Genomic DNA, 26,796 nt, shown 5'->3' on the forward strand with positions numbered 1-26,796 from the left:
CTGTGCTTATTGCTTACAAATCGTCGATTTTTTTAGATATTTTTATTTTCAAGCAAGACAGGTAGGTAGCAAGATAGGTATATGAAATTTCACAAATTAAAAATGCTCATATCTCGCTTGAAAATTAATAAACAGAATAAAATATTCTTTCCTCGCTCTAATATCAAAACTAACACCACAATATTTGATTGTAAGTTGTAATTACAATATTATTGTCTATAAATTATAATCAATGTAATCATTTAACTCATTGGTCGTTACAATAAAACAAACATTGATATTTGATACTGATAATTACAGACACAATGTCATATTTTAAATTAAAGCTGTTGTTTTTGTAAAATATAAAAACAAGATAAAAACATTGTCAACCATGTGGTAATTAAATTTTTTATTATTAATACTTCAATGTTGTACTAAATGACAAAAAATAAATAAATATTATAAATATTTTTTTTTTTTTTTTGTTAGGTAATTTGTTCAAGGTTTATTTAGTAATTACTAATTACAAATGTAGAGATTATCTAAACGATCTTAAATCTTAATGATAGCTTACAAAATAATAAATAATTACCTTAACATATTTGGCAGTATTTGTGTATTATTCATGTTTTTATGTTTAAGGTTCATAATAATAATAATACTGTATGCATAATACCATTGATTTTATAATATACATATATATATTATAAAATCAATGATGATACATAGTAATTGTATTGGAAACATTCACAAACACAACATATTTGTAAAAATAATAATATTTTATTTGGTTAGATACTAAGTGTAAGTATAAATATACATACATTTATACTTATGTCTATTAAATTTAATAGATATTTATAAAAGTTTACAATAATATATTCAGTATTAATGTACATAACTACAAAAGTATAAGAGTACATAAAAAAATTAATTGACACTATTGGCTTAACCAAATCACCGACTAATAGTTCATATTAGATTATGAATTAACACAAAAAATTGTGTTTATATAAAAAAAATATCTATGCATAATTAATTTTAACATATAAAAAATCCTTAAAATTACATAATATAAATAAAATCACAAAATTCGGACTAGGATCAGAAATATTGTACTAAATAAACTCTACTTAATGACACCTATATTATTTGTTTTCTTTTTACACTGATTTATACAATAAAATGGTAACGTTTTTTTTTAAAATACACAATTGGCCAGCATGGCCTACCGATGTATTAGAAAAAACCGCAATGATATTACATTCTTTTTTACTCCATACAACTATAGCAACACATTAAACTCTCAAGTTAGAAAATTAACTACTGTATATACATTTAAGAGATAATATTCCGGTTGCAATACACTTATATTATTAAGTTATATAAAATAACTTATTTAATACAAAATAGCCAAAATCTAAATTACATTGTTTAGTATGTTAAAATAATTTAAGTAAAAAAATATTATGGACATTTGTGTTTGTTCATTATTACATTTGTTAACACTTTGAAATAAAAGTCAATAAATTAGAAAGTGTAAAAATATAAGAATGTAGATTCATAGCAATATAAATTAAGTTATTGGGTTTTTTTAATATATAGAATTGAGATTAACAAGTTAATCAATTCGTTAAATAAATATTGGCAGGAAAACTAAACTATTGTCTATTAAAAATAAAAAGTATATTATCAGAAAAAATATACTTAATACTTAAAAAGTCTTACCTCGACTTTAAAATGTCTTATTTTAAGCACGTATAGTTTAAACTTAAGTATAGTATCATTTGTAAAGGAAAATAGTATACATAGAATATGAATTGTTGTGATGTTGGACGTGCGTAAGGTAGAGACAATAAATTAAGGTATGGTGTCTTCTTAAGCTACAATACTAGGAACACTCAAAGAAAGTTGTACAATGCAATGATAGTGAGAATAAATAAGTTTAATTTATGTGTACAATTGGCATCAGCTGTTGAATCGGGGTTAAACTCAAATACACTAACCGTTCTATTAAACAATGAGCGTGGTTCAAAAAACAATACATCAGAATATGCTGCATGTGAAGCATTGATGAACTGTTCATCGTGAGAAGTCATCATATCGAACACACACCAATCTAAATACTGATCAGTTAGTTTGTGACCGGTGGGCCCAATACTGTTGTGACATAATGTCAACCCACGATCTAATTCACTTATTGTGACTTGTTTAATATCTATTTGTTCAGAAGTTGGACAACCAGTAGAACATAATACATTCTTGTCTTGATCAAATACTTGCGCTAACTGGTCTGGCAATTTAGCAGAAATGGACAGATATTTTCCAACACGGGTCACAGTTATAATTGTAGAAATATACGATAATCGTATGATTACTGTCTCACTGTTGGCACTGTTGGGGTCATTGGAGCGCCAGGAAAGGGAAACAGTTGGCGATGAAGCTGGTCCAGATGAAGTGGTACTATCTTCAAATTTATCTGGCAACTGAAGATCTCCTTGTGCTTCGTACAATTTGTACGGAGTACACTCAGGTTTATGTGCTTTTAACATGACAGTCAACTAAAAATTTAAGAAAATTATGATTAAACATATTTTTCTATTAACATATAACAAATTAATTAAATACCTTAGTTGGAGCCGTGGCTGTTGTGCTATTTAAAATGGCGTCATTGGTTACCATGATACTAAAAAATGGATTCTCGATCACTTGCCAAGCCCCATGAATTCGGCAAGTTTGATATCGGCCATCGAATGTCCTCAAATGAGGATCACCAAACAAGCCACAAAACCGGTGTGGTTTTTTGTCATCAAATAGCAATGGGCAAGCAGGTCCATTGTGAGTTGATGGTACCATTTGGGAATTTTCACCGCTATTATTTCTGGAGAAATCTTCATTGCCGATGCATTTCCTTTTGAACTCTGAATTTGATACCGTAATAGCTGAATGATACCCAATGTCACCACGGCATTTCTTCGATAATGATTTCATACACTTAAGGTATGCATCTAAATCTCTACATTGATTGTCCTTATTATCAGGCAAAGTACATGTATCTTGAGGACATGGTACTGGAACACAGGTGCACACTAAAAAAAGTTTATGTTACTCATTAGATTCTCGATGTAATTAAACAAACATAAAAATTAATCATTAAATTAAAATAGACAACATAAAAGAACATTATGACGTATGCTAATCTACTTCATTTAAATTATATTCATAAACCAGTATTTAGTACCTACATTATCTTTCAAGAATAATTTATCAAGTTCATTTCATTTAATGTTTTTTAAGTAGGAAGTAGATACCTATCTGCTTTAAATTGCTTTAAAAACTAGTCTCAATGAAACAGTACCAATTATTATCAACATAAAATAATTTATAGATACTACACATTGTTTAACACACAAAAATACAATAAACAAATCACTAGTAAACATTTACATTCGGCAGCGCCATGTAGATGTAAACGTAAACAAATACTAATTTATATTATACTCGTAGTTGTATTGGCATGGAATCATAATATTATTTTAATCAGTTTACTAAATTGATAAGTAAATAACTAAAATTGGAATTGACAGAACGGTAATATTAATTTAATTGGTGATACTTGGAGACAAGTTATTGGCACTTGATAAATAATAAATAAAAGGCGGTTAAATTTACGCATAACACAATTTGTTAAATTACAAATCATTTAATCGCCTAACAAATAACATAACGAGTCAACATTTGCAAAACTCTTACCTGCAATAACGGTGGCCCATATTATCCAAATACGATGAATGAGGTTTGAAACAAGCATCCTCCAGGAGTGTATTGAACACGAACAACCAGCTACGTCACCATATCTTCATAACAAAGCTGAAAAATACCAAAACATGACCGATTGAGAAAATATTTAATGAAAATAAACAATAGTAGGTATCAGACTCTGATGGATTATTGAATGACGAAAACCATCGGAGTAATGCCAGCCACTGCGATTAAGTATATCAGGGTAACGACATAGTCGGACGATAGTACAAGTGAAACATTTTAAACGTTATTATCTAACGACAATATTACAACAACACCAAAACGGTTCAAGTTGTACAATTATATATTATTATATATTTAGTAATATCTGAGAATATTAAAAAAAATAGGTATGTCTGAGATCGAACGACAAAGATACGCACAACAATTAATATAATTTAGGTAGGTACCTGATATATATTTTATTAATATGCATCTACTTGACACATCTATAGACGTACAATACTATAATAATAGGGAATACGTAGGTAATGATAGGTATAATGATAATAAATCGATTGCGACATTTCGCGAACATTACCATTTACAGCGGACGGCCGTGCACGATAGGATGAAGAGGACGATGACGACGACGACGACGACGACGACAGAGGGGACGCGGCGATCGCACTCGGATGACGGGCAGCATCAATTCCGGCGGCGGCGGAGCCCGATCGATTCGTAAACGGCAGCGGCGCGCGAAATTAATAATATTATTATAATACGGACGGCGGCGGCGATTATTGACGTAATATTATCGTCAACAGACGGAACGCAGCACACAATATTGCGGTATCGGAATACCGACGATAACCACTGAGTCACTGAGGTGTACACGACAACGATAATGTAAAAGATTGGTCGCGCGCAAACAGCGTCAGTCGCTACAACTCGCTATCAGCGCAGAGGTGTGTGTGCGTGCGTGGTGCGTGTAAACAACGAGAACATCGTATTCGAAAAAAAAAAGAAATATTTTATTATTGTCGTAACGCGGTCTCGGAGATCGGTAGACTCACTGCGGCGGCCGGCAACGAGATACGGTCGCTCGGCGGCTGCGGCGGCGGCGGCGGTGGCAGAAGGGAATGCGGTCGGACCAATCGGCGCGACCGGTCGTGTATAACGGGCATCGCAGCCGCCTTGGCTGCGAAAGCCGTCAACGCGCCCGGACGAGCGGATGGGGGAATGATGGCGGGCGGGCGGGTGGACGGTACGTATGGCGGCGGCCGTTTTGCCGTGCGTGTACACACGGCGCGCGCGTTTCGTCCCAGACTTGGTGTCGTCGGCTCGTGGGATTCCTTCTGTGTGCGGCTGCCAACCCCCTGTGCCCCGTCCCCGCCGCCGTTCCGTATTATTACACCGCACGTACAAGCGTATATACCAATATTATTATTCATTGTTCGGTACCTATATAATATTTGATAGGTATACGTTTTTTTTTTTTAATCTTTTTCGTCTGTACGGCACAATACACGTTCTCATCTTACCCCTATATCAAATATTATATACGACCTGAAACGTACAATATTTAATATTATATTATTATTATTATTATTATGTGTAGGTAGATGTATAGGATGCATGCGATGTGTACAGGGCGGTCGGGGCGGCGATTCTTATTTATCGCGCGAACCACTAATTGTCTATGGCGAATTCGCAGTTATGAGTTTTCGAAAACTTTTTTCACATGCCCACCAAAATGGATTGATATCAAGCCAACACCCACAATAATATTATGATTTAAAGTCGTTACAACAATAATTATTACGTAAAATAATTATATTTCTTATAAATGTGATTTTGATGTGTAAAATTCGAATATCTGAACAATAAAAAATTACCACATTTACCAAGTAAATTGCAAGTAAGCGAACAAGAGTGTATATGACTGGGAAGCTTTGCTGTAGAGGTAACCCAGCCAACCGTTGTTGCACTACTCCGCTCATCATCCAAATTTTAAGGTTTAATTAAATTTTAACTATAGGTACCAACATGGAAATCCTCAGTAAAATGTTCTGTTTCAGAATATATGAAAATTAATGTTGTCATAAAAGTGAAAAACTTATATAAGTATAATAATGTAGGTATACACATGGCTAAAATATACTATACTACCTACAGTATATTAATAATTACGCCACGAGTATACTAGTACTTAAAAAAAAAAATTAACTTACTAGAGTAACTAGTAATACCTTATACCTATACATGAACATACAAAAATATAATGTTGTAATTACTATTAAATATTTTCTTTTTAAATGTTTTCAAAAACCATAAGCTTACCGGAGAATCAACTGACTCGACGTGATAAAAGAATCACTCTGTATGTTATATATATGAAATTATTACGGCCGTAGCCACACGGTTGTTGTGTCCGCATTTCAGAAAAGAAATCTGATGGGAACGGCGGAGAGGAAGAGGATGAAAAAATAATAAAATCCGAAATACGTGTATACATAATAATAATAATAATAATAATAATAATAATAATACTGTCGTACGTTGGGAATACGCGTGAACAACAATGGTGAATGGACGGCCGCTGCCGACGGTACGTGGTGTATTGAGAACACCGTGACATTACTATACGACGTTGCCTATTATAATAATAATATATGTATAGGTATATATAGGGGTACTGTGGCCGGGACGTTACGTCAAAAAAAAACCAAAATACTAGAATCCACGACAACCGTGGATTTTTGATTATTTATAAAATATACGTAATATTTTTTACCTGTAAGTAGGTACCCTGTAAGTAATACGATATAATATTACATATTATTATACTATATTATATGCGTCGGAGACGTGGTATTTTTTTTTATTGCATACGCGACCGTGTCAAAAACATAATGTGTAATATAATAACATAATATTACCTATGTACCATGATGAACTCGTGTTATATTATATTCATCATTCACATCGTATAAAACGTAAAGATGAACACAAAAATATATTTATTTGGTATAACATTAAAAATATTATACTTAAATGATTGCCCAAAAAATAATAATATATCTGTTCATTGCTACCGTAATTTATTACATTTAATTATATAAGATAAACGTACATATTATGTATTATAATAATAATAATAATAATGAATTGTAGTGTGGTTGAAAACGATTTTAGTTGTTCTAAAGACACCGCCTCTCGTTTAACGAGGTTTTTTTATTTTTTTTTTTATTGAGAAATGCCTACTATAAAAATAAAATATATTATGCATGTGCGATGTGCGATACCACAACGCGTGTGCATATTAATAACGTATTCAATTAATTAAAAATTCATCTGACATAACGTCTTAGTAACCGAAATTTTCGCACCTTCATCGCATATTATAGACACGTTTTTTTTTTTTAATTGTTTGTTGTGCAATATACGTATAAGATATACTGTCCGTTTAATAACCATTAGCGTTGCAGACATTATTCACTATTTTGAAATTTTGTTTGCGTGGGTTCCTAATTTAAATGTTATAAACTTTTAACCTACATTTGTATTATATTATACTATGGTCTGTTATAATTTAAAATAACAATTAAACTTTAAGAATTTAATAACTAATAAAAAAATAAATCGCAATATGAATAAACACTTAATAAAAAGTTGCATGGTTTCAAACAAACGCTTTATGATAGGTGCCTAATATAAAATGTAAAAATATAAAACAACTAAACAAGTATAAGTCAATCATACTTATTGAAAACGATTATACGTAATAATTAAACATTACAGTCTACAGATGCGTTATGGATTTACTAGGTATATTTGTATTAGTAAATTATTATATTCATAAGTCTATTTGATATGACTCATCCATATTAATCGTGTTAAGTCAACTATAACCGTATAATATAATTTATTTGTTCTTTTGAGGTATCATACGCTTAAATTGAATTATATTAATTTGTCTATACCCATACCGGGCCATACACCTTACACTCAAACTTTTTCGGACCTGACAGCTTTTTTTTTGTAATTTAAGATCATTAATTTCTAGATTTAAGTACTTATAATCCCTGTCCCCCTAGATTTGGACCATGTACTCATCCGGTGTTTGTATCTGAAGATGGTTAAAATTTTTGATTGAAACCTCATTAATTTTATATCAAAAGATAAATAATAATAATTCATAGAGCTCACTGCTAAGTATCCCGTTGTAATTTTTACTTAATAATTCCATGATTCATTAATGAATTTAAAAATTTTTTTCCTGAATTTAGTTTGGAGGATGAGAATGATATATTAATATAGGCATATAGTTATCGTGTGTTGAATATATAGGATGCAGTATACAACAGATGGAAGCATCTGGGATACAGAAACTCTAGGATTGTTTCTACAGCTGCCAGTAACCCAAATTACATATGTTTTATACGAAAATGGTAATTTATTAATTTTAAAAACTACTTAATGTTTCAAATGTTTCAGGGTACATTTCAAATGTTGTAACAAGAGTGCAAAACTTATACGAAATAATTATAATTATTATATAAGTACCTATATTTTTTTCGAGTTAGAACTATCAACTTTTTCCGGTAAATTATTATGTGGATGATTTTTTTGAAAATGTTGATGTATCCTATTTAAAATTTGACGAATGGTTTTGAGTTTTTTTTATTAATCTATCAATATTTTATATTTTGTACAATTTGTTTGAGTTTAATAAGTACTACCTATAGATTAAATATTACATCAGCTATTTCATAATTTTGTAACGCAATTTTTTAGAACTACATTAATGCTTAGTAAATAGTTTACCTATTAGTGGCGTATTTATATATTTTTCATTGAATTCCACATAATTGTCCTAACACAATAAGCTCTGGGTTACATTTATAATCATTTTTTCTATAAGATAAATTCAGTAAAAAAATGTATATACATCGTTATGGGGCAATTTGGACCACCCCCTCCCCTCTATCGCCCTCATAAATACGCCACTGATACTTATATTTCAATAACTCAAAAACTACTCGTTCAAATTTTGATTTAGAAGAAATTTAAATCGTCTATGGATATTTCTTAAATAATGAATACATCTTATAAGCATTTAAAATTATTGGTCTTCAGAGGAAATATCATCATAATGTATATACGAACTTTGACAAGTTTTACCTTTTTATTATTACTATTATTATATAAAAAATGTGAACAAAAAAAAGAATTTAATTCAAAGAAAATATTACCTATGTAAAAAAATTAAAGAGGAGCTGCCCCTTATTGGTACCTCATATTAATACAAATTTAATAATAATAAAACAAATAATAATGTTAATAAATTATCATCATCAATTGTATTTAAAATTTAAATATTTGTCTTAATGAACCAAATTATAGTTCACATTCATTGGGTAATAATGCAAAAATACATCCTAACCTAACCTATATATAAATTTAAAATTTAACAGCTCCACTAGAATTAACTTAATTTGGTAGTAAAACGTGTTGACTGTTGGATTATGAAATAGAGATGTCCTATGAAATTGTAAAAACATCCATAAAGTTATTCATTATTCAGCTCATTTATAAAAACAACTGGATAGTGAATACAGACTATTTATCGAGGTAAAATATTACATCAATTATACTTAATAATATATAGACTTAAATTTTTAATCTACTTAATTCAAAGTTCAAAATTATAAAGACTATTATTATTACTATTATTATTTATTACTTTTAGTTCGATATAGGTACATAATAACTATATTATGTATAGGTATATTTGAACTAGGAACTGTCAGTTCAAATATCTAATAAAAATAAATATACTTAGATGCATCCTGCAGTATTCGTATAATCGTATATATACGAATAATACAAAGTACCATTACACCGTCTGTACATGTACGAATATGTTCACAGTGCCCCCCCCCTTATCTTCTTGAAGAATAAATAAAAATAAAAATTACGCCATTATACGTACCCATATCATTTAATCATTATTTTTAAGTGATTTTGTGTACTATTGAGTTAATTTGTGTTATTAATGAAATAAATATAATATAAAAATCCTATATGAGCAGTCTGCTTAGCCCAGAATCGTTTTTCGCATACACCAATGAACGATAGGTACATCATTTAATTAAAATTTAACACATCCTTTACACTGACCCACTAGAGTTTGACACCAACTGTACAGCAGAGCGGCACCTATCTTTTTTTTTAAATTTTTTTTTTGAAAAGTACTGATACCATTTTTAGATCTTAGTGCAGTGATAAATGTATTCATTTCACAATGTATATGTATATGTATATTTGGGTCTGTCAATACCTTTTTGTTTTGACATCCCAAAGTACAAATTGAAACCAATTTGCTACCTGCAGAAACCCCCTACAAAGTTGAAGATTGGAGCTTTTTTATACTCCTACATATCAAACAAAATGTATTTCTTTGGATCATTAAGTATCATTTGAACATGTTTTAGTTGAGCATTAACTATAATAATTGTTATAACAGTATTTTAAAAATTGTATGCCGAAGAGCCGTCCCCTACAGAAAAAATCCAGAATTCCAAATAAGGTGGAGTACCACCGTTGATTAGTAAAATCAATTGTATTATACATTAATCTAATCAATAATCAAGTAAGTATGCCAAAAAAATATTTTTCACCCGTTCTTTAATTTATTTCCTAAATAATAAGTACAATAAATATTCAGATAAATTGAAGATTATTATTAATATTGTTATTATTATTATTATTATTGTTATTATTTAATCTCGCTTTGAATTAATATAGGTTCTGTTGACTATTTATCTCAAACATAAAGCCGAAGCCTGAAGGCTACTATTATATATATATTATACAATGTATAGATTTTCACACCATTTACCCGGTATAATTTCATTTGAAAACAACGTTAAGTCAATTAGTAAACAACGATTTGTTCGAACTATAACTACTACCTACAACCTACGTCTTACTCCTTAACATAAAATTTAATGATATGTATGTTTATTTTTTAATAGATGTATTAAGACTTAAGAGGATAATTTTACACCATATAATTTTGTAATAGAATAATAATATTATTATATTAAAAGCACAAACGTAATTTTCAGCTATCTTTAACATATTTGGGGTCTTACAGCGTAAACAGTAACACATGCAGTAATATAAAACAAAATAATAGTTATAACTCTTCACAAATATACACTTATCAACAAATTCAAATTAACATTTTATGAATATATTTTTTTCATGCTCCTTTCAAAAATTATACTGTCTTAGCCTCTTTATAGGTGACTGCATCAGACGAATATTAGATACGGCCTAATATTATAATTTATAACGATAAAAAATATTAAACTTATTACTCAATAACAAACTCATAAGTCATAAGTATGAAATTTCTAGGTGGTCTGCAAATAACATATGGCTATCTAACATTATAGACTATCCTGTTATTTTATTTCATATTTATTTAAGTTCCACAATATTTTTTTCGTCATTTTTTGTCAATTTTTGTCATTTAATGTTCTCCAATTCAAAAATAATTACCCAAGTAGATACATAAAAAGTATCCTTTGAAGCACTTATTATTACTAAATGTCTATTCAGACGCCAACAACTTTCGACTTACATATTTTTCTTTCTGTTAAAACTATTTTGAATATGGATACAGTATACTCTTGTTAAATATTCCTATTATTATTATTAATTATTATTGATATTTCAAAATATAATATTTTTATACTATGTTTACATTTTTGGTCAAGAATTTCAAGAATTGGACTTAGTCTTTAAACCATAAATAATTTTATATTTACCTATGTATTATAGATATAGGCACACGTATAGATAATATATTTATATAGTAGAATACTTCAATACCTATAATATGGCTAAATGCTTATGTTTTAAAATTAAAACATTATTTTTATAATATAGCAACTGTAGTTCTCTATTCGAATAAAGAACATTATATGAGTACCTAAATGTATAGGTATACATTTAATAGACGAAATAAATTATTTTTGGAGCCCATAATATTTCATTAACAAGATTGTTGTGATAAATTAAACATAAAATAATAATTTGGTGTAGGTGTAAGTACCTTCTTATTTTAACAAAAAAACGAGTGTATCTGCTATTTATAATCAATTGACTAAATTATGATGTATAATATCTATCCTTAAATTGTAATTGTTCAATATTTTAGTATTTAAAAGTGAACATACTTAACAACCAAAAATAGTTGAATAATATTAGTAAATAGATATAATTTCCCACTTCCTAAACACAGTTTATGGAAAATAAGATAGGTATTTTTAAATATTTATTATAATACAAAATAAATAAGTAGTAGGTATGAAAACTAAAGTGAGCACAAAATAATATTTTTTACTACCTATATTCTATAGATAAACGTACATAACATTTAGTGAAATAATATTTTTTTTCCAACCAGTAGAAAGGATTACAGTTGGTGTGTAGGTAGATGATTTTTTTCAGATCCTAAGCATCAGAAACCCAACAATAATTATAATGAAGTGTCACGGAGATAAATAATACCGCTAGTGTGTGTGGGATTAGTAAATTGTGAAAAATGTAATTGGAAATGGGGAGAAAAAAATATTAATAAAATATAGAAATATACGCGTTAATAAATAATTCACTGAGAAGGTTGTCTAGATCCAGTAGGCGCGTTTATTCTTGCGCTACACAATAAAAGGTGTGAACTGGTTTTGTACTGCGTTCAATAACATATTGGTGCTCAAACTGTGTTCCGTAAAAAAAACGTTAATACACCGTAACTAAAAACAAATTATTTCCTCTATTATTATAAATAGTGATGTGTAAAAAAAAAATATATTTTATGTTCTATACAACCTTGTTTAATTACGAAAAGAATACTACAATACCGAAGTACATTTTGCCATTTTGTAAAGTTAAAAAACCAGATACTCTTCACAGCAGTTTTTAACCCAAATAATGATGTGTTTAAAATAAATAATCGGTTCAATAAGGTTCTTCTTAATATATCATTTTTAATAACAATTTCCTAAAAAAATCATATTATTTTAAATTTACATACCAATTACCAATATATTATAGGTACTTAATAGATTTTATGTATAATATTTAAATGGTAAACGACATTATAGAGAAGTAAGAAACGTTTAAATATAATTTGTTTAGTACCTACTCTATAATTTTCATTTGTACCTACTGCCGATTATCAACTAAAAGACCGGGTATCAATAGTTCGTAAAAACTCGGTAGTCACAAAAGAAAATTGCTGGTTATGAAATAGGACACAGTTGGTAACTATATAATTTTAACAAGTTTACTCGATATGGGTTTTTTTAAAGACACGCTCTCAACCTTGTCTATACCTGAAGTGTGATGGTAGAGAATTATTGGGAACCCCTGTGAAAAATCACGCCGTACAATAGGGCATTCCATTCTGGTCGTACACAAAGACTTTAACACCCGGTCCTGACTCCCGACGCTGTACCATAGCTCAGTATTTAAATGATATGTATGATATATGACACATAACACGTTATGAGAAAAATAAAACGGAAAAAAAACACATTCATTTTATGTGAACGTCCATTTTGGTATCCTCATATAAATTCGGTTTGAACTTCGGCCTGTAAGAGAAAGAATGTATTTTATTGTAAAAAGAGGCAATGAGCCAGACAGAATCGGCCGTCAAGTGCAAAGTAATAGCTATTTATTTTTTCTCATTTATTCACGTCTCGGGACATGAAGTACACCACCATTGTAGAATCTAACACGTAACATAAAAAAATCTGAAATCGTGGACGGTAACACACATATACACACCTACAACAGGTTCAGACTCATTTGCGTTTAAATTCTCCTGGTATTTTATGCTCAATTTTTTATTTAAATAAACATATTTAAATGACAACTGTACTTAATCTTTTACAGTTTTACATATAAATTTAATTTTAGACTTCGTGGTGTAAGACTTGTGAGGTTAATCCGTTTTACAATTTGTATAGCTTAATCGAATTTATCATGTCAAACCAACCACATTATATCTACACCAAATACCAATCCTTACCTTATTTTCAGTCAAATATGGTAAATAAATATATATATAACTAATATTTTAAATTCTAGTGTATATTATATTATTAAATAATAAGAATTTACTAATATTTTTATTATTTATTTAATAATTTTCATAGATAGGTATTTTATAAATTAATGATTAAACTTAATCATTAATGATATAATATTATGACTTATATGAAAATCATAATTATAACGAATTAATAGCTTAATCTATACCTAAACGATAACACAATTCAAAGTACTCACTTATACATTAATCACGGCTGAACGGATGTTTATTATTAAAAAAAACATGTAATGTGCAATGTATACCTTTAAAAAAAAAAGTATATTGGTACTTATTTACCCCAGCTCACCGAAAAACTAGGGTCCATTTAGACGAGTGTGCCATTCAAAAATATTTTATCAGTCCAATCTACACACATGTATACCCGAACACCCACATGTTAACATAAATACATTTTATCGGAGATCGTTCATCCCATTCAATATTGTCACAGACTTGGTGGCTCCAACGTTCATCGAATATTTTGTTTGTTGTTAGTTGACCTTTTTTCTTGAGTACGTTACAATAATCCTAGTAGTAAATTTAATTTAGTTTTGTGTATCCAGTTATAAATATTTTAGTGTAATCAGTGGGCAGTTGTCAGTGGGCACAGGGTACTACCTAATCGAAAATAAAATAATATAAATTTTAGATATTATAGTCAGAAAAAATGTAGATAAAATTAACTAAAGGTTACAAATATTACTAGTGTAAATATAGGCTAGCGATGATTATACCTCCAAAAATATTTATAAGTAGATGCCTACTACTAGATAACCATAAAACATAAAAAATAAATTTATTATTTAACCATAAGCTATTTATTTCTATTCAATTTAAATATTTAAATTAAATTTTATATTTTAAAATATTTACACTTTTATATCTGATAAATACTAGCATTTCCGCTGTATGCAACCACAATGTAAATTAGGCTACAAATTCGGCCCACGTTTTTAGTTTATCAATTATTTTGTATAAATATTTAAAACATAGTGTGAAAAATAATCAGATAAATTCAGTAGTTATACTACAAAGCATTTGAAATTTAAATTTTAACTGTTTCTGGTAACTTTTTAACTATCAGATAAAATGAATAATTCATTGTTTTTTTATGTGTACCTATAGTAAATTAAGAAAAAAACATGTTTGGTGAGTTTAAGATTTATTGTACTGATTTGCGACGTGTATAGCAAAAAAACCTAAAACGTATAAATTATTTAAAACATCCCATACACCTATCAAAAATCTTATTTTCATTAATCAAATCCTTTTGTAATGTAACACAACAATAATAATGATCTGCGTTCATTGTCATAAGAAACAATATTGCTTATTCATTATAAGTATTTGAGCACATCTTAAAATTACCTATAAGGCTGAAAAGCTCACAAGCTATAAAAGTATTATTTGAACAATATAATTTATGTTCGTGGCATAATAATCGATATCAGTAAAATAATTACATTTACATAACATATTATAATTTATCTATTAAATGGATATAAATCATACATAATATGTTCCTATATGTAGTATGTATTGGATAGGTACCTAACAAAATATTAAATTTTTAAATGCACCTATAATTTGAAAACAAAACAACATACTTTAAAAAAAAAAATAGATTAATTTTGCAGTAATGTAAACTGTGAACATGGTCCATAAATAAAAACTAATATTAAGTTAGAAGTACCGTTAAAGTACTATGATATTCCTATATAATGTAAGTTTCGATAGAATATCAAAAACAAAATATAACAATATCAATTTCATCAATTGCTGTATAGTTAAAAATCAGTATATAATAATTAATAACTAATATAATATAATACTACAGTACATTTGTATTTTGTAAAATACATTTATTGTAACCCATTTATTATAAAGAGCGTATAATATGTTTGGACCAATTATCTTTTAACGGGATTTCATGCGGATTTCACTAGAACATTTTTGATTAGTGACAATAGTATACATTTAATCCATGAAATGTGCACCCTAAATCCACTTCTACGGAAGTAAATTAACCCATCGATTCCGCTAATTTGGAGGTATAAGTATAGGTAACTCAAGTTTATCCACTATTTTTCATTTCAAAAAACTGCCAAATACTCTTATATTAGGTATAATAATTGGGAATTGATGAATTATATAAACTTCCTATATAATCCTTTTTAAATTGATAATACAATAATTAATAAACATTATACAATTTTAATATATTAATTATCAAGCTAACGTTATTTTCAAATTGACTCAAAGTGAAACTGAGTGATTTAACAAAAATCTCTTTTTAAAAATTACAAATCGAGTAATATTTAAATTTTAAAATATAGTATATTGAGCAATTGAAAGACTTGCTGCAAAATTCACACTATAGTCTACTTTTTGAAACTTTCCGGTATGATAAAAATCATTATTATGGTTTGAAAATTATGCTTAATTACGATTTTGCATTTTATGAAAGGTACTGGATATCTATGTAAATTGTTGGTTCATCTATGATCGGAATATATTTTATTTTATTGTAATAAATTTGATCCAACCAGGACTTATCTGATTTTTCCCCACAATTATAATTTTTTTTTTTAATGAAAAAAAACCTAGGTAATATATATTTGACATAAACGAAAATGTATAATGTATACCTTTTGCAGTTTGCATACTACTTACAAGAAAACCAAATACGTCCATTTATTATAAAAACTATACTCATTAGTTATTTCAAAGGACTAATCTGGTTGTTGCACCAACTTGTAAGAAATTATCATTATTTTATTCAATAAATAGTAAACTATTTTTTTTATTGTTAGGGTCAGTTTTTGATGCGTTTGCATTTTTTTGCTGCGATGCTTTCTACGATACAAAATATGTGTTAAAAGTATACTTGGACTATGCTATAACTATACTAACTTTTTCGGGGAGTTTTTGCATTTTTCGAGGTGTTTGATGTTAAAGTGCATTTTTAAACATTTTTGGGGCAATAATTATTAAAAGGGTAATTTTAACCTAGGTATTTATAGTATAATATTACGAAAAAAATACACATAGTGTACTAAAACAACATAGTTATCTGGTTTTTAAATAAAACAATTCACAAAGTGATCTTAATTTCTGAAGAAATCCAGTCAATCCATGGAATTTTTTTTACGACATTTTTCAGAGTTTTAGGTCATACATTCATTTTTTGAAAGGGCATTTTCGATATTTTTAAGAGAATTTAAATCCGAGCCTTATATTTTTACTATTTATTATTATATATTTTAATTAATGGAGTACCTATAATAATTGTGAACTATTGTATTATTATGTACCTACAATATACTATTTCTTTTAGCTAATAACCACATAAGAAAAGTAATGTATTTGAGCGAGTATGATATAATTATAATAAAGTGAACCAATATGGATTTATACTAGATTTTTTTCCAATTCCCGTTACGGTAAGGCGTACCTATATACTACATAGGCCACCCTTTTTTGAGTGATTATACCAGAAACCAGCTGACTACATAATAATAATAATTTATAATACTATAGTAAAAATATTTTCAGTATTGAAACTCGCATCCGCGTATATTTGTATACAACATCTGTTACAGGATATCGGTTCCATATAAAGAATCAGAGAAGCTCACGGGTGTCTTGTAAAATTCAAATACGAATTTATTGTAAATCTGTTCCGGACAATAACGATTCGCGAGACCACGATGAAGGTTTTCGGAGAACTGTATAATATTTTTGTAAAATGTCGGTAATCGGTAGTAATAATATAATAAAGAATGGGTGCAAATTTGCAGCCTGCAGGTGAGAATCTATTGTGTTGGTGATCGCTGCAATCGTCGTTGCAACCATAATAATAATGATCCGGTCATCCGGAATAATATCCTATACCTGCACTGCGGCATAATATAAATAGTAAACCCAAAAATTATGAAAATGTATTATACTTGGGAGACGACAATTACGTTAATACATGACACCTATAAATAGGTTTACAGGTGTTTCATACTTCGAATGCTCTATTGGTTTATTTACTGTATTTATATATTTTTTATTGTATATAAGTTTAAGATTTGAAAATATATCACAATAAAAGGTTCTTCATGTAAAAAGTTCTTATTAAAACCCAAAAATCTAAAGCAGTATTTAAGTAAGTACCCAACCGGCTCTATTAGCCCTCGTTTCGATAATGTATAAAAATTAATTCGATATGATCCCAATCAATTTTGATAAAAATATATTTCGTCTTAATAAAATATATAATTTTAAGCTATAGTGGGTACTCACAATACACATTAAAATCACCTACATGGGATTCATTTTTAGAATTCCCTAACTTATTACTTCCTACTGGGATTTATACCTCTGCACCTAGCAATGGCAAAGAAAGATGGTTGTATTTCGAAACAATTGTTTCACAGCAGAAATTTGGTAGTCAGTAGGTATCAAGTGAGGTAAGTAGTGAAAAAAATGTTAGGTAGTCAAGTATTTTACATGTATAATATAATAATATACTACAGTTAATATTTATGAAAGTTTAGATTATAATTTAGATGATAACTAATACCACAGAAACAATAAATGTATTCTGTGGTAATATCACACTTATTGTAAATGCAGTGCAGGGTTTTTTACTTTTTTAGTGTGCAGTGAAATACATTTTGTGCAGTGAGAAAAGTAATTGTGCAGGGAAAATTGTTACTTTGTTTACTGAAAAAAACAATTTCTAGATGATATTTATTCTATATAATAAAACAATAATTGCGTAATCCTTAAGTTAAAAAAAATTGTTTCAAGATAAATTTTGAAAATTCATATTGCGTCTTAGTTTTATCTCGCTCTCCGAACGAATTAAGTCGAACAGCTAGTGCAACAGGCAAATGTATTGTTATATAGTCCGTGGACCGTGATACATACTTATAAATACTAAAATACATACTTACTAATATATTTACTAATATAGGTACTTATCAAAATGACAAAATCTTTTAAATTGTTGACTTAAGTTTTTATTCCTTTGCGTTTTCTTCAACACTAAAGTTTACATTGAAGTTATCATACTATATAGAAGTTTCTATTTTGGTAATATACTTAAAAAATTATGATTGGTTAAAAAAATTTTTAAGTTGTTTAGTTGTTAATATTATTCATTACTATAGGTACATACTAAAAAGTATTATTTGATGTAAAGTGTAAAACAAAAATTGAATTAAAAATAATAAATTACCTAGTCAATTCCTTTCAGATTTTGAGCGGAGCAATGAATGTATTGATTTTACAATGATATGCGTTTTTTTATTTTTTTATTTCTGTGTCTGTCATCACGGTTTTGGGCAGTAAAAAAGCTTAGATTTTCTTCAACAGCAACTTGTCTGGTAGGAAAGTGAACCTAGTTGGTGCATTTGGGAGGTCAACATTTAAAATTTCCAATCATTTTCAAAAGCATCAGAAAAAAACAAACAAAATATTAAGGAAAAACGGGAATCTTTATGCAAAACGAGTTTTCGACTTTGGTTATTATTGTAACTTTAAAAAAATGACCAAAGATACATGAAATATTCACAGTTCACTGAATGTTTGTGTACATGGTTTATACACTATCATTCTTTAAAAATATTTTGACTCATGTTGAACTATTTATTGGCATATGCAATTTTTTATTGTTATTTGTTTTTTTTAACTTATGGCGATAAAAAATGTCCTCAAAAAACTTGAAAATGTAATACAAGGTTCCTCGTAAGTTGTTAGTGAAAAATAAAAAATTAAGTTGAGCGTAAATCCTCAATATTTTTTATGAGCGTTTGAATCCCCACACCCCCTCTCGTTCATAAGTTTTGTATACTACATTTCAGCTTAATTACAGCATTTTAGTTTTATTATATTTCAAGTATAAATTATAATTATATAATATTATTTAACTATATAACAATAGTAATCAAATATGAATTTATATTCACTTATTTTTCGAAATTTTTTACAATTACATTTTATGCATTCAGTCCATGTTTTAATACGATCTTCGATTTCTTGGATTTGAAAGTCTCTGTGGAGATTTGCATTTCTGACAAACCATGGGGCATTTGCAATTATTCTAAGGACTTTTGTTTTGGACAATTTGCATTTTTTTGATGTGTGAGGATGCGCAATTACCCCATATCGGGCAAGTGTAGGTAGGAATTATTGGGCGTATTATTAATGCTAATATCATGAAAAAATACATTGTACAATAATATATGTTGCCATGGATAATATCTTAATTTGTGGTTCAGGCGCATTACTTTTTTAACTTTTCCAATAGCAAGCTCATACGAGTATATTGTCCATTAGCCGTAATCGGGCCGCCGCGGTCGTGCGGTTATTTTATTTACTAATAGGTCTTTTAGAAGTAATTTATTTTGTCAATTACATAATATTTGAGTCAAATAGATAGTTAATAACATAACAATTGTAAAATAATCAAATACATAAAAATAACCCAAAATATGCAATTATATGCAAAATAAAATGTTGTATTTGGATTTGTATAAGTATAATTCAAATTTGTAACTAGCTGATCTAGCAATTTTTTAGTTCATTCAGTTAAAACATGCAAATGCATGAATTTCCGGGCCCTACAGGTGAGTCTCGTCTCCCTATGCATCACCAGTCACCACAATTCAAGCACTGCTAATAATATTTACTATTTATAATCAATGCTAATACCCACAAGCGGCGCTCACTAAATCATAATATCACCTAGCGCTTCCTAGTGAATAACTATTGAAACAAAGCTCATAATAATGAGTATTGAACAATCAATTTGAACATAGACCTCATACTACGGTATGAGGTATTGAGTAATGAATTTATGTTAAAGTATATTACTATATTATAAGCAGGACCGTCCCTGGGGCAGGGCGAGAGGAGCCCAGTACTCTCACCACAGTTGGACAGACCCCTCGTAATCTATAGGTACAATAAAAAGTCAAGTTGATGAGCAAAACATTTTTTTTATTTAAATCGAATTATAGACGTGTTAATGATTAAAGGCTTCGAAGTCGGTGAGTTTTTAGTACAAAAACATGTCTTACAAGAAAAACTAAATACGCCCTGTAGAATAGCCATTCCGTTAATTTGTTTTTAGCTTAAAATAATAGAACATTTTGCAGGTTGGATCAAAGCACGATTTTCAAAAATAAAATTATGGAAGCTAAATTATGCATTTGAATATTGTATAATATTAATTGTTATTTTTCTAGCACTATTTTGAGTAAAATGAAAATTCGGGCTTTAACCGTACCTAAAAAAGTTCTCATCTTTCAAATAAAAATAAATGGTCAAAATTCGACTTATAAATAAGGCGTGAGTGCTTTTCTTCTAAATTATTTTTATTGATATAATACATATTACACCTTATAACCTACAACCTATACAACCTCCCCTAGTGGCTAGTAGATTATTGGATAATTATTATAACTAATAAGTATAGCAATTAAAATATAAAATATAATTTTCAAATTATTAAAATTCAATTTTTTAAGCTGAAAATTATTTAAAAAATGTAAAAACTATCTTCAAAGCTCTCTGTCTCAAGAAAAAGACTCCAATTTAACTATATTCAATGGGTATCTATAAAAACAAATTGCTGACCAACTAAAATATAACGATATTATTGACACACTTTCTGATTTAAAAAATAGAAAGGACAATAATTTACAACAGGTACATTTTTATAGTAGGTATTGTTTTACTGTATTTATCAACTAGTTTATCAATAAAATTACTTCTTTTATATTTAAGTAAATGATGTGTTGTGTTATTAATTTATTTACTTAATCATATATTGTTGTAGCCTTATTATTATTTTACTATTAGCTTTATTGTTATAGGTACAAGGTACTATATATTTTAAGTCTATTTGGGCCCTTTCCCTATTATAAAGATTAAAGGGGCACTTGACGATAGTGACACTTTAGGCCTCGCAATTTTACTTTTCCCCGAGCCTTGAAAATCGGCAGGGCGGCCCTCATTATAAGTTAAACCTTGTAAAAATAGTTGCGTAAAAATTATTCATACCTACTTCATAAATTCATAATATAAACATTATAAACTGATGCCCAGGAATTCAAAATGAATTGTTTGTAACTATTATAAATTACTATGTACTACTAAATAGCAAGGTATGTCATTCGAATGACAAATTTAACTTTTTAGTGTCACTAATAATGATCTCTGATTAGTGATTTGTACTGCACGATAGGTAGTCAAAATAATGTTTCAATTTTCAACTTCAGTATCTTTTCCGATTGGAAAGTTAATTAGTTTTTACATTCGGGAAGTCAAATAATTTAAAATTCCGAGTAGTTACATCAAAAGAGCAGTGAAAAACAAAAAAAAAATATTAAGGAAAACGTGAATTTTTTAGCACAGTTTATTTTGGTTTTTGTTGTAACTCTAAAAAAATACCGTAGATACATGCAATTTTAACTGAATATTTAGATTAGCATTTTTTATACAACATAACATTTTCAATATATAATGACTCATGTTAAGCTATTTATAGGCTTATACAATTTTCAATTAACATTAGTCTTTTTTAAAGTTGTTAATGTTGATAAAAAATGTTCGCTTTCTCAAAAAACTTGTGAATAGGATATAAGGTTATCGTAGATTGATGTTGGCGGAAATTAAAAAAAAAAAGTTGAGTGAAAATAGTGTAATTCATTTGAACTGAACTTGACTGAAGGGAAAGTCCAACGTAACTAAATATTACCTGCTATACTAGAACACTATATTCAATAATACTTTTAATTTCTATCTAGATGATCTAAACATGTGGCCATAATTACTAATATTAAATATATATATTAAACTTAAATATTTCGTGGGTATATTAATTAATATTGCATATAAGTATTAAGTATTAATATATAAATTATATATATAGTATTAACATATTAAGTATTAGTATGACCGATTTGTGTAAGACATTTTGTAACATCACCATATTCGTTAAGCTGCTCAATAGCTCTTTTCAACAGAATTCACTTCTAGAAGTTTGATCTCGAATCTAAACATAAAATGTATAGGTAATAATAAGGTTGCATAATATATTAATAATTTATATTGAGTCAAAATAGCTGTTTTAAAAATAAAGTAAGTATTGATAGGTTTTTGCTGGCTTGTATAAATTCTAATTAAATTGATTTTCTAATTTTCTGAATTTCTCTATAAGTAATAAATTGTAGGTAATTAATTTGGATAGAAATAAGAAATTGGAGAAAAGTCTTATGCTTCAAAGATTCTTACATAAAAAGTCCTAGATATTTGGGTGATTTCCAAAGAACCTTAACAACTGGCTATGAAAGGACTCCAAGTAAGTATTTTAAATAATTAATCCTTATTTGACAGTTATTTCACTACTAAAGACACTAATTAAAGCTGGTCCAACTTGGTTCACCAAAAATGTTACATCTATTAATAAATGAGAAAATAATTACTAATATGGTATCACTGAACCAACCATATGTTTGATAACCTGTGCCCATCGCCAAAGATGCATCGAGAAAAACATGTGGTAAATGATAATTGATAACTATAGATATTGTGATTTGTGGTGTAAGGTTCTTAGATAAACACTAAGTAGACAAGTAGTAAGGTTTGTATTAATATAACATTTCGCAATACTGTAAAACATTTGGACATTTTTCATCTAACTCTACGAATTATATTCATCTCAACTTAAAATAATGAGGATAAACAATGCGTTGACGAGATCATGTTTGGTTAACCATCAGGTGAATTTATTACTTCTTTATACTTTTGATATTCTATTAAGTCAATGTCAAAAGTAAAATCATATTGGTTTTAAATTGTTTTACAATTTTATTAATGGTTTTAATATGTATTTATACCAGTTTTAAGAAGATACATTTTTAGTTCCGCAGATACGTGGCTACAACTGAAAAACCAAAAGACATTACATCAAATGTTAAAGGTCTGAGTTCCAAGGTTATCATTGCTAACCCACCACCAGGTAATTAATTATTTACCAATGACTATGGTTTTACTAATTTATTTGTTTACAAAAACGTACTGATATATATATATAGAAGTATAAATGTATATTTTTCATCCAGAGAATATGACTAAAAGCTTACAAATGTAGATCCTCACAGATTACTCTCTTATTGAAATATTATTGTCCCATATCAGCTTTGCATTAGAATGTTACTAGTTTTGGTTTCTGCACAGTCATATTCTCTAGGCCAGGGATGGCAAATCCATGGTACGCGGGCCCGAGGTGGCACGCGAACATTTTTACTATTAAATATTATATAATATTATAGGACATATAACAACCTAAACTTTATTACTAATTTTTTGCATGCAGTGTTCAAAAGGTTTGCCATCCCTGCTCTAGGTGGTTAAAGAACCAATACTCCGCAATATTATTATTATTTTTTCCATCACATTGATTTTTATATTATAGAACGTGTAAAGAAAGCCGCAGAAAACGGTCCCTACAAGAATCCACAATATTTCAGTTACCACAAAAATTCATATTTTGATGCTGAGATTGAAATGCACAAATACAGATTACCACAACCTTCAAGTTTAAAATAGAAAATGTAAGATTTTTTTTAAAATATTAATCTAATTTAAATACTTGAACCAAATGAGGAAGAATGAATTAGTTTTTATTTTCTGAGTGAAGCGATGAATGTATTGATTTTACCATGATGTGTATGTTTTTTTTTTTGTGACTTTCATCACCTTCCAGGACAATAAAAATGCTTCACTTTTCTTCAACAGCATCTTTATTGGTAGGAAAATGAATCTAGTTTTCATTTTAAGGGGTCAAAAGTAAAAAATTCCAAATAGTTTTCAAAAACCTTGTAAAAAATAGATTTTTTTCACTGAATGATTATACATATCAGCAATTTTTTTTGGCAAAAATGAATTTAACCTAGTGATGTACTACTAATGCCTAAAAATAAAATAATTATGCTTAGTAATATTAAAGGCTAACATGCTGTCTTCACTCAGAATAGTTTTTTGTCAACAATGGTTTTATATCATTGAATTCAAATTGTACACCATTTATTACAGTGATCCACTTGTAACCTACTATATAGCAGAGCGACACCCACTTACCCACTTTTTTTATAACATGCCTTACCACTTTTTTAAAGTAGTAATGCTCCATTAGTTTCATATTTACCTACAGATTAAAAACATGATCTTGTTGGTATTCTTAAGAGACTTAAAATCATTTTAAAATGTAGAGTTTCATAAAGGTCATAACTTACTTAAAAATAATAATATCAATAAAAGCCTATGCAGGGCCCTAGATAATAATTGTATAACAGGTCAATTTACTCTAATATCAAAAGTAACAGCACACTGTTGAAACTGGTGAACAAAAATTTGCTATATCATACATGTGTCCGACAACAACAACACATGTGGGTGTAGCATCCTCTTAAAATTGGTCATTTTGATTGTTTCAACAGTAGTGCCGAGCATACAAGTTTTGAAGAAATAAGAAACATAAGGAATTTGAAAATGTATTTATACTAACTATTTATAAATTTACAAGTTAAACAAAATCAACAATAAAATAATCTAAGAAATTTGATATTTTGACTAATATAATGTTATAATAACTATAGTAAACAAATTATCTCTACTAAATTGTTTATTACTAAACTACATAAATTAAATTTATTAGCTTATTCATACATTGTTTTGATTTTTTTTTCAGATTGACCATGGTTTTGTATAGAATATTGTTAAGATATGTACCAATGATAACCTTCCCAATAGCTTTTGTAGCTGGTATTATTGGTTACAATGTAGAACGTACAATATCTAATGTAGAAACACCATCTATACCCAGTATTTTGGAAGAAAAACTTAAAAGAATAGATGATCAGAAAGTTTCTTACAAAGAACCTCCGGTTTTAGAAAGAAATCTTTCACCGCCATTAAAAAAAGGCTATTGATGGTCGCATAAAAATATATTTAGTTAAATAATTACATAATAATATAAAAATGAATTGTATATTAAATATTTGGTTAGCTTATTAATATGTATTACAATCATTAAAAAAATGTGTTTTTTCATTTCATTTTTAAAATAAATATATTATCCATATTTTTTTTTTTTACTTGGTATCAAGAACCTGAGGAGGAAAACTGCTGTTGGCGTTGATTCTCCTAACATTATCTATACCGAATGGAAACTATATGCAATAAGATATAAGTAAGAAACATTATACTTTAAAGATTGAAATCCAACTTATCAATTTGATTAAGTATATTTTCCCCGGAAGTATATGTAAAATGTCAAGTTGATTTGTGTTCTGGCAAATAATGGACAGCTTTGGGTTGAGAATTTTCAGACCATCAACATTGTACATTTCTCATGGTCTGAATCGAAAAAATTATGTTACTTAACTTCTTTTAGTGATGTAGGTTTGGAACTTATTTTTAGCTAGAAATCCAAAAATAATTATCTCAATTTTTTAATCTTAACCCAAATGCTGTGATACTTGAAGACAGTGGCGTGGCGACAAGATTTTATAGTAGGGGCGAATACATCTTTTTGGTACCCACCCACGTCTTACAGATTTGTATATCCCCCCCCCCCACCATAATTTTATTACAAACCTCTAAAAAAGTTATTATTTTTATTTTTATTATTAACCAATTCTAAATAATTATAATAATAATAATAATAATAATAATAATAGTAAATAAGAATTCTAGAATAGTATACTGCAGTTGAATGACAAATGACATAAAGGTAAATTAATATATTATTTAACCTTAGATATCACCCACTAACATAAGCACCCATCCACCCCTGGGTTGTACTAGGGGCGGTTGCCCCAAAAAATTTACTT

General features: G+C 28.4%; 3 protein-coding genes across 4 annotated transcripts; 2 read left to right on the top strand and 1 right to left on the bottom strand.

The window, feature by feature from the left end:
• Nucleotides 1-1,130: 1,130 nt before the first annotated feature.
• Nucleotides 1,131-4,841, bottom strand: LOC111037641 (RGM domain family member B-like). Of its 2 annotated transcripts, none has more exons than XM_022320317.1 (4): nt 4,328-4,841; nt 3,736-3,852; nt 2,611-3,071; nt 1,131-2,543 (listed from the first exon to the last, which is right to left on the bottom strand). In XM_022320317.1, exons 2-4 carry the CDS (start codon nt 3,791-3,793, stop codon nt 1,884-1,886), a joined length of 1,179 nt encoding a protein of 392 aa, XP_022176009.1. In that variant the 5' UTR covers nt 3,794-3,852; nt 4,328-4,841; the 3' UTR covers nt 1,131-1,883. The 2 variants fall into 2 exon arrangements, with proteins under 2 accessions (XP_022176009.1, XP_022176011.1); XM_022320319.1 differs by lacking the exon at nt 4,328-4,841 and adding an exon at nt 4,197-4,321.
• Nucleotides 4,842-23,497: 18,656 nt separating this feature from the next.
• LOC111037644 (NADH dehydrogenase [ubiquinone] flavoprotein 3, mitochondrial) lies at nt 23,498-25,810 on the top strand. The gene is made up of 4 exons (XM_022320322.1): nt 23,498-23,682; nt 23,825-23,921; nt 24,378-24,516; nt 25,653-25,810. The coding sequence occupies exons 1-3, from the start codon at nt 23,635-23,637 to the stop codon at nt 24,509-24,511; spliced, it is 279 nt and encodes a 92-aa protein (XP_022176014.1). The 5' UTR covers nt 23,498-23,634; the 3' UTR covers nt 24,512-24,516; nt 25,653-25,810.
• On the top strand, nt 25,125-25,916 carry LOC111037642 (small integral membrane protein 12). Its single transcript, XM_022320320.1, has 2 exons — nt 25,125-25,132; nt 25,653-25,916. The coding sequence occupies exons 1-2, from the start codon at nt 25,125-25,127 to the stop codon at nt 25,891-25,893; spliced, it is 249 nt and encodes an 82-aa protein (XP_022176012.1). The 3' UTR covers nt 25,894-25,916.
• Nucleotides 25,917-26,796: the final 880 nt, after the last annotated feature.

This window comes from Myzus persicae, unplaced genomic scaffold (assembly GCF_001856785.1).
Source record: "Myzus persicae strain clone G006 unplaced genomic scaffold, MPER_G0061.0, whole genome shotgun sequence".
Lineage (NCBI taxonomy): Eukaryota > Metazoa > Arthropoda > Insecta > Hemiptera > Aphididae > Myzus > Myzus persicae.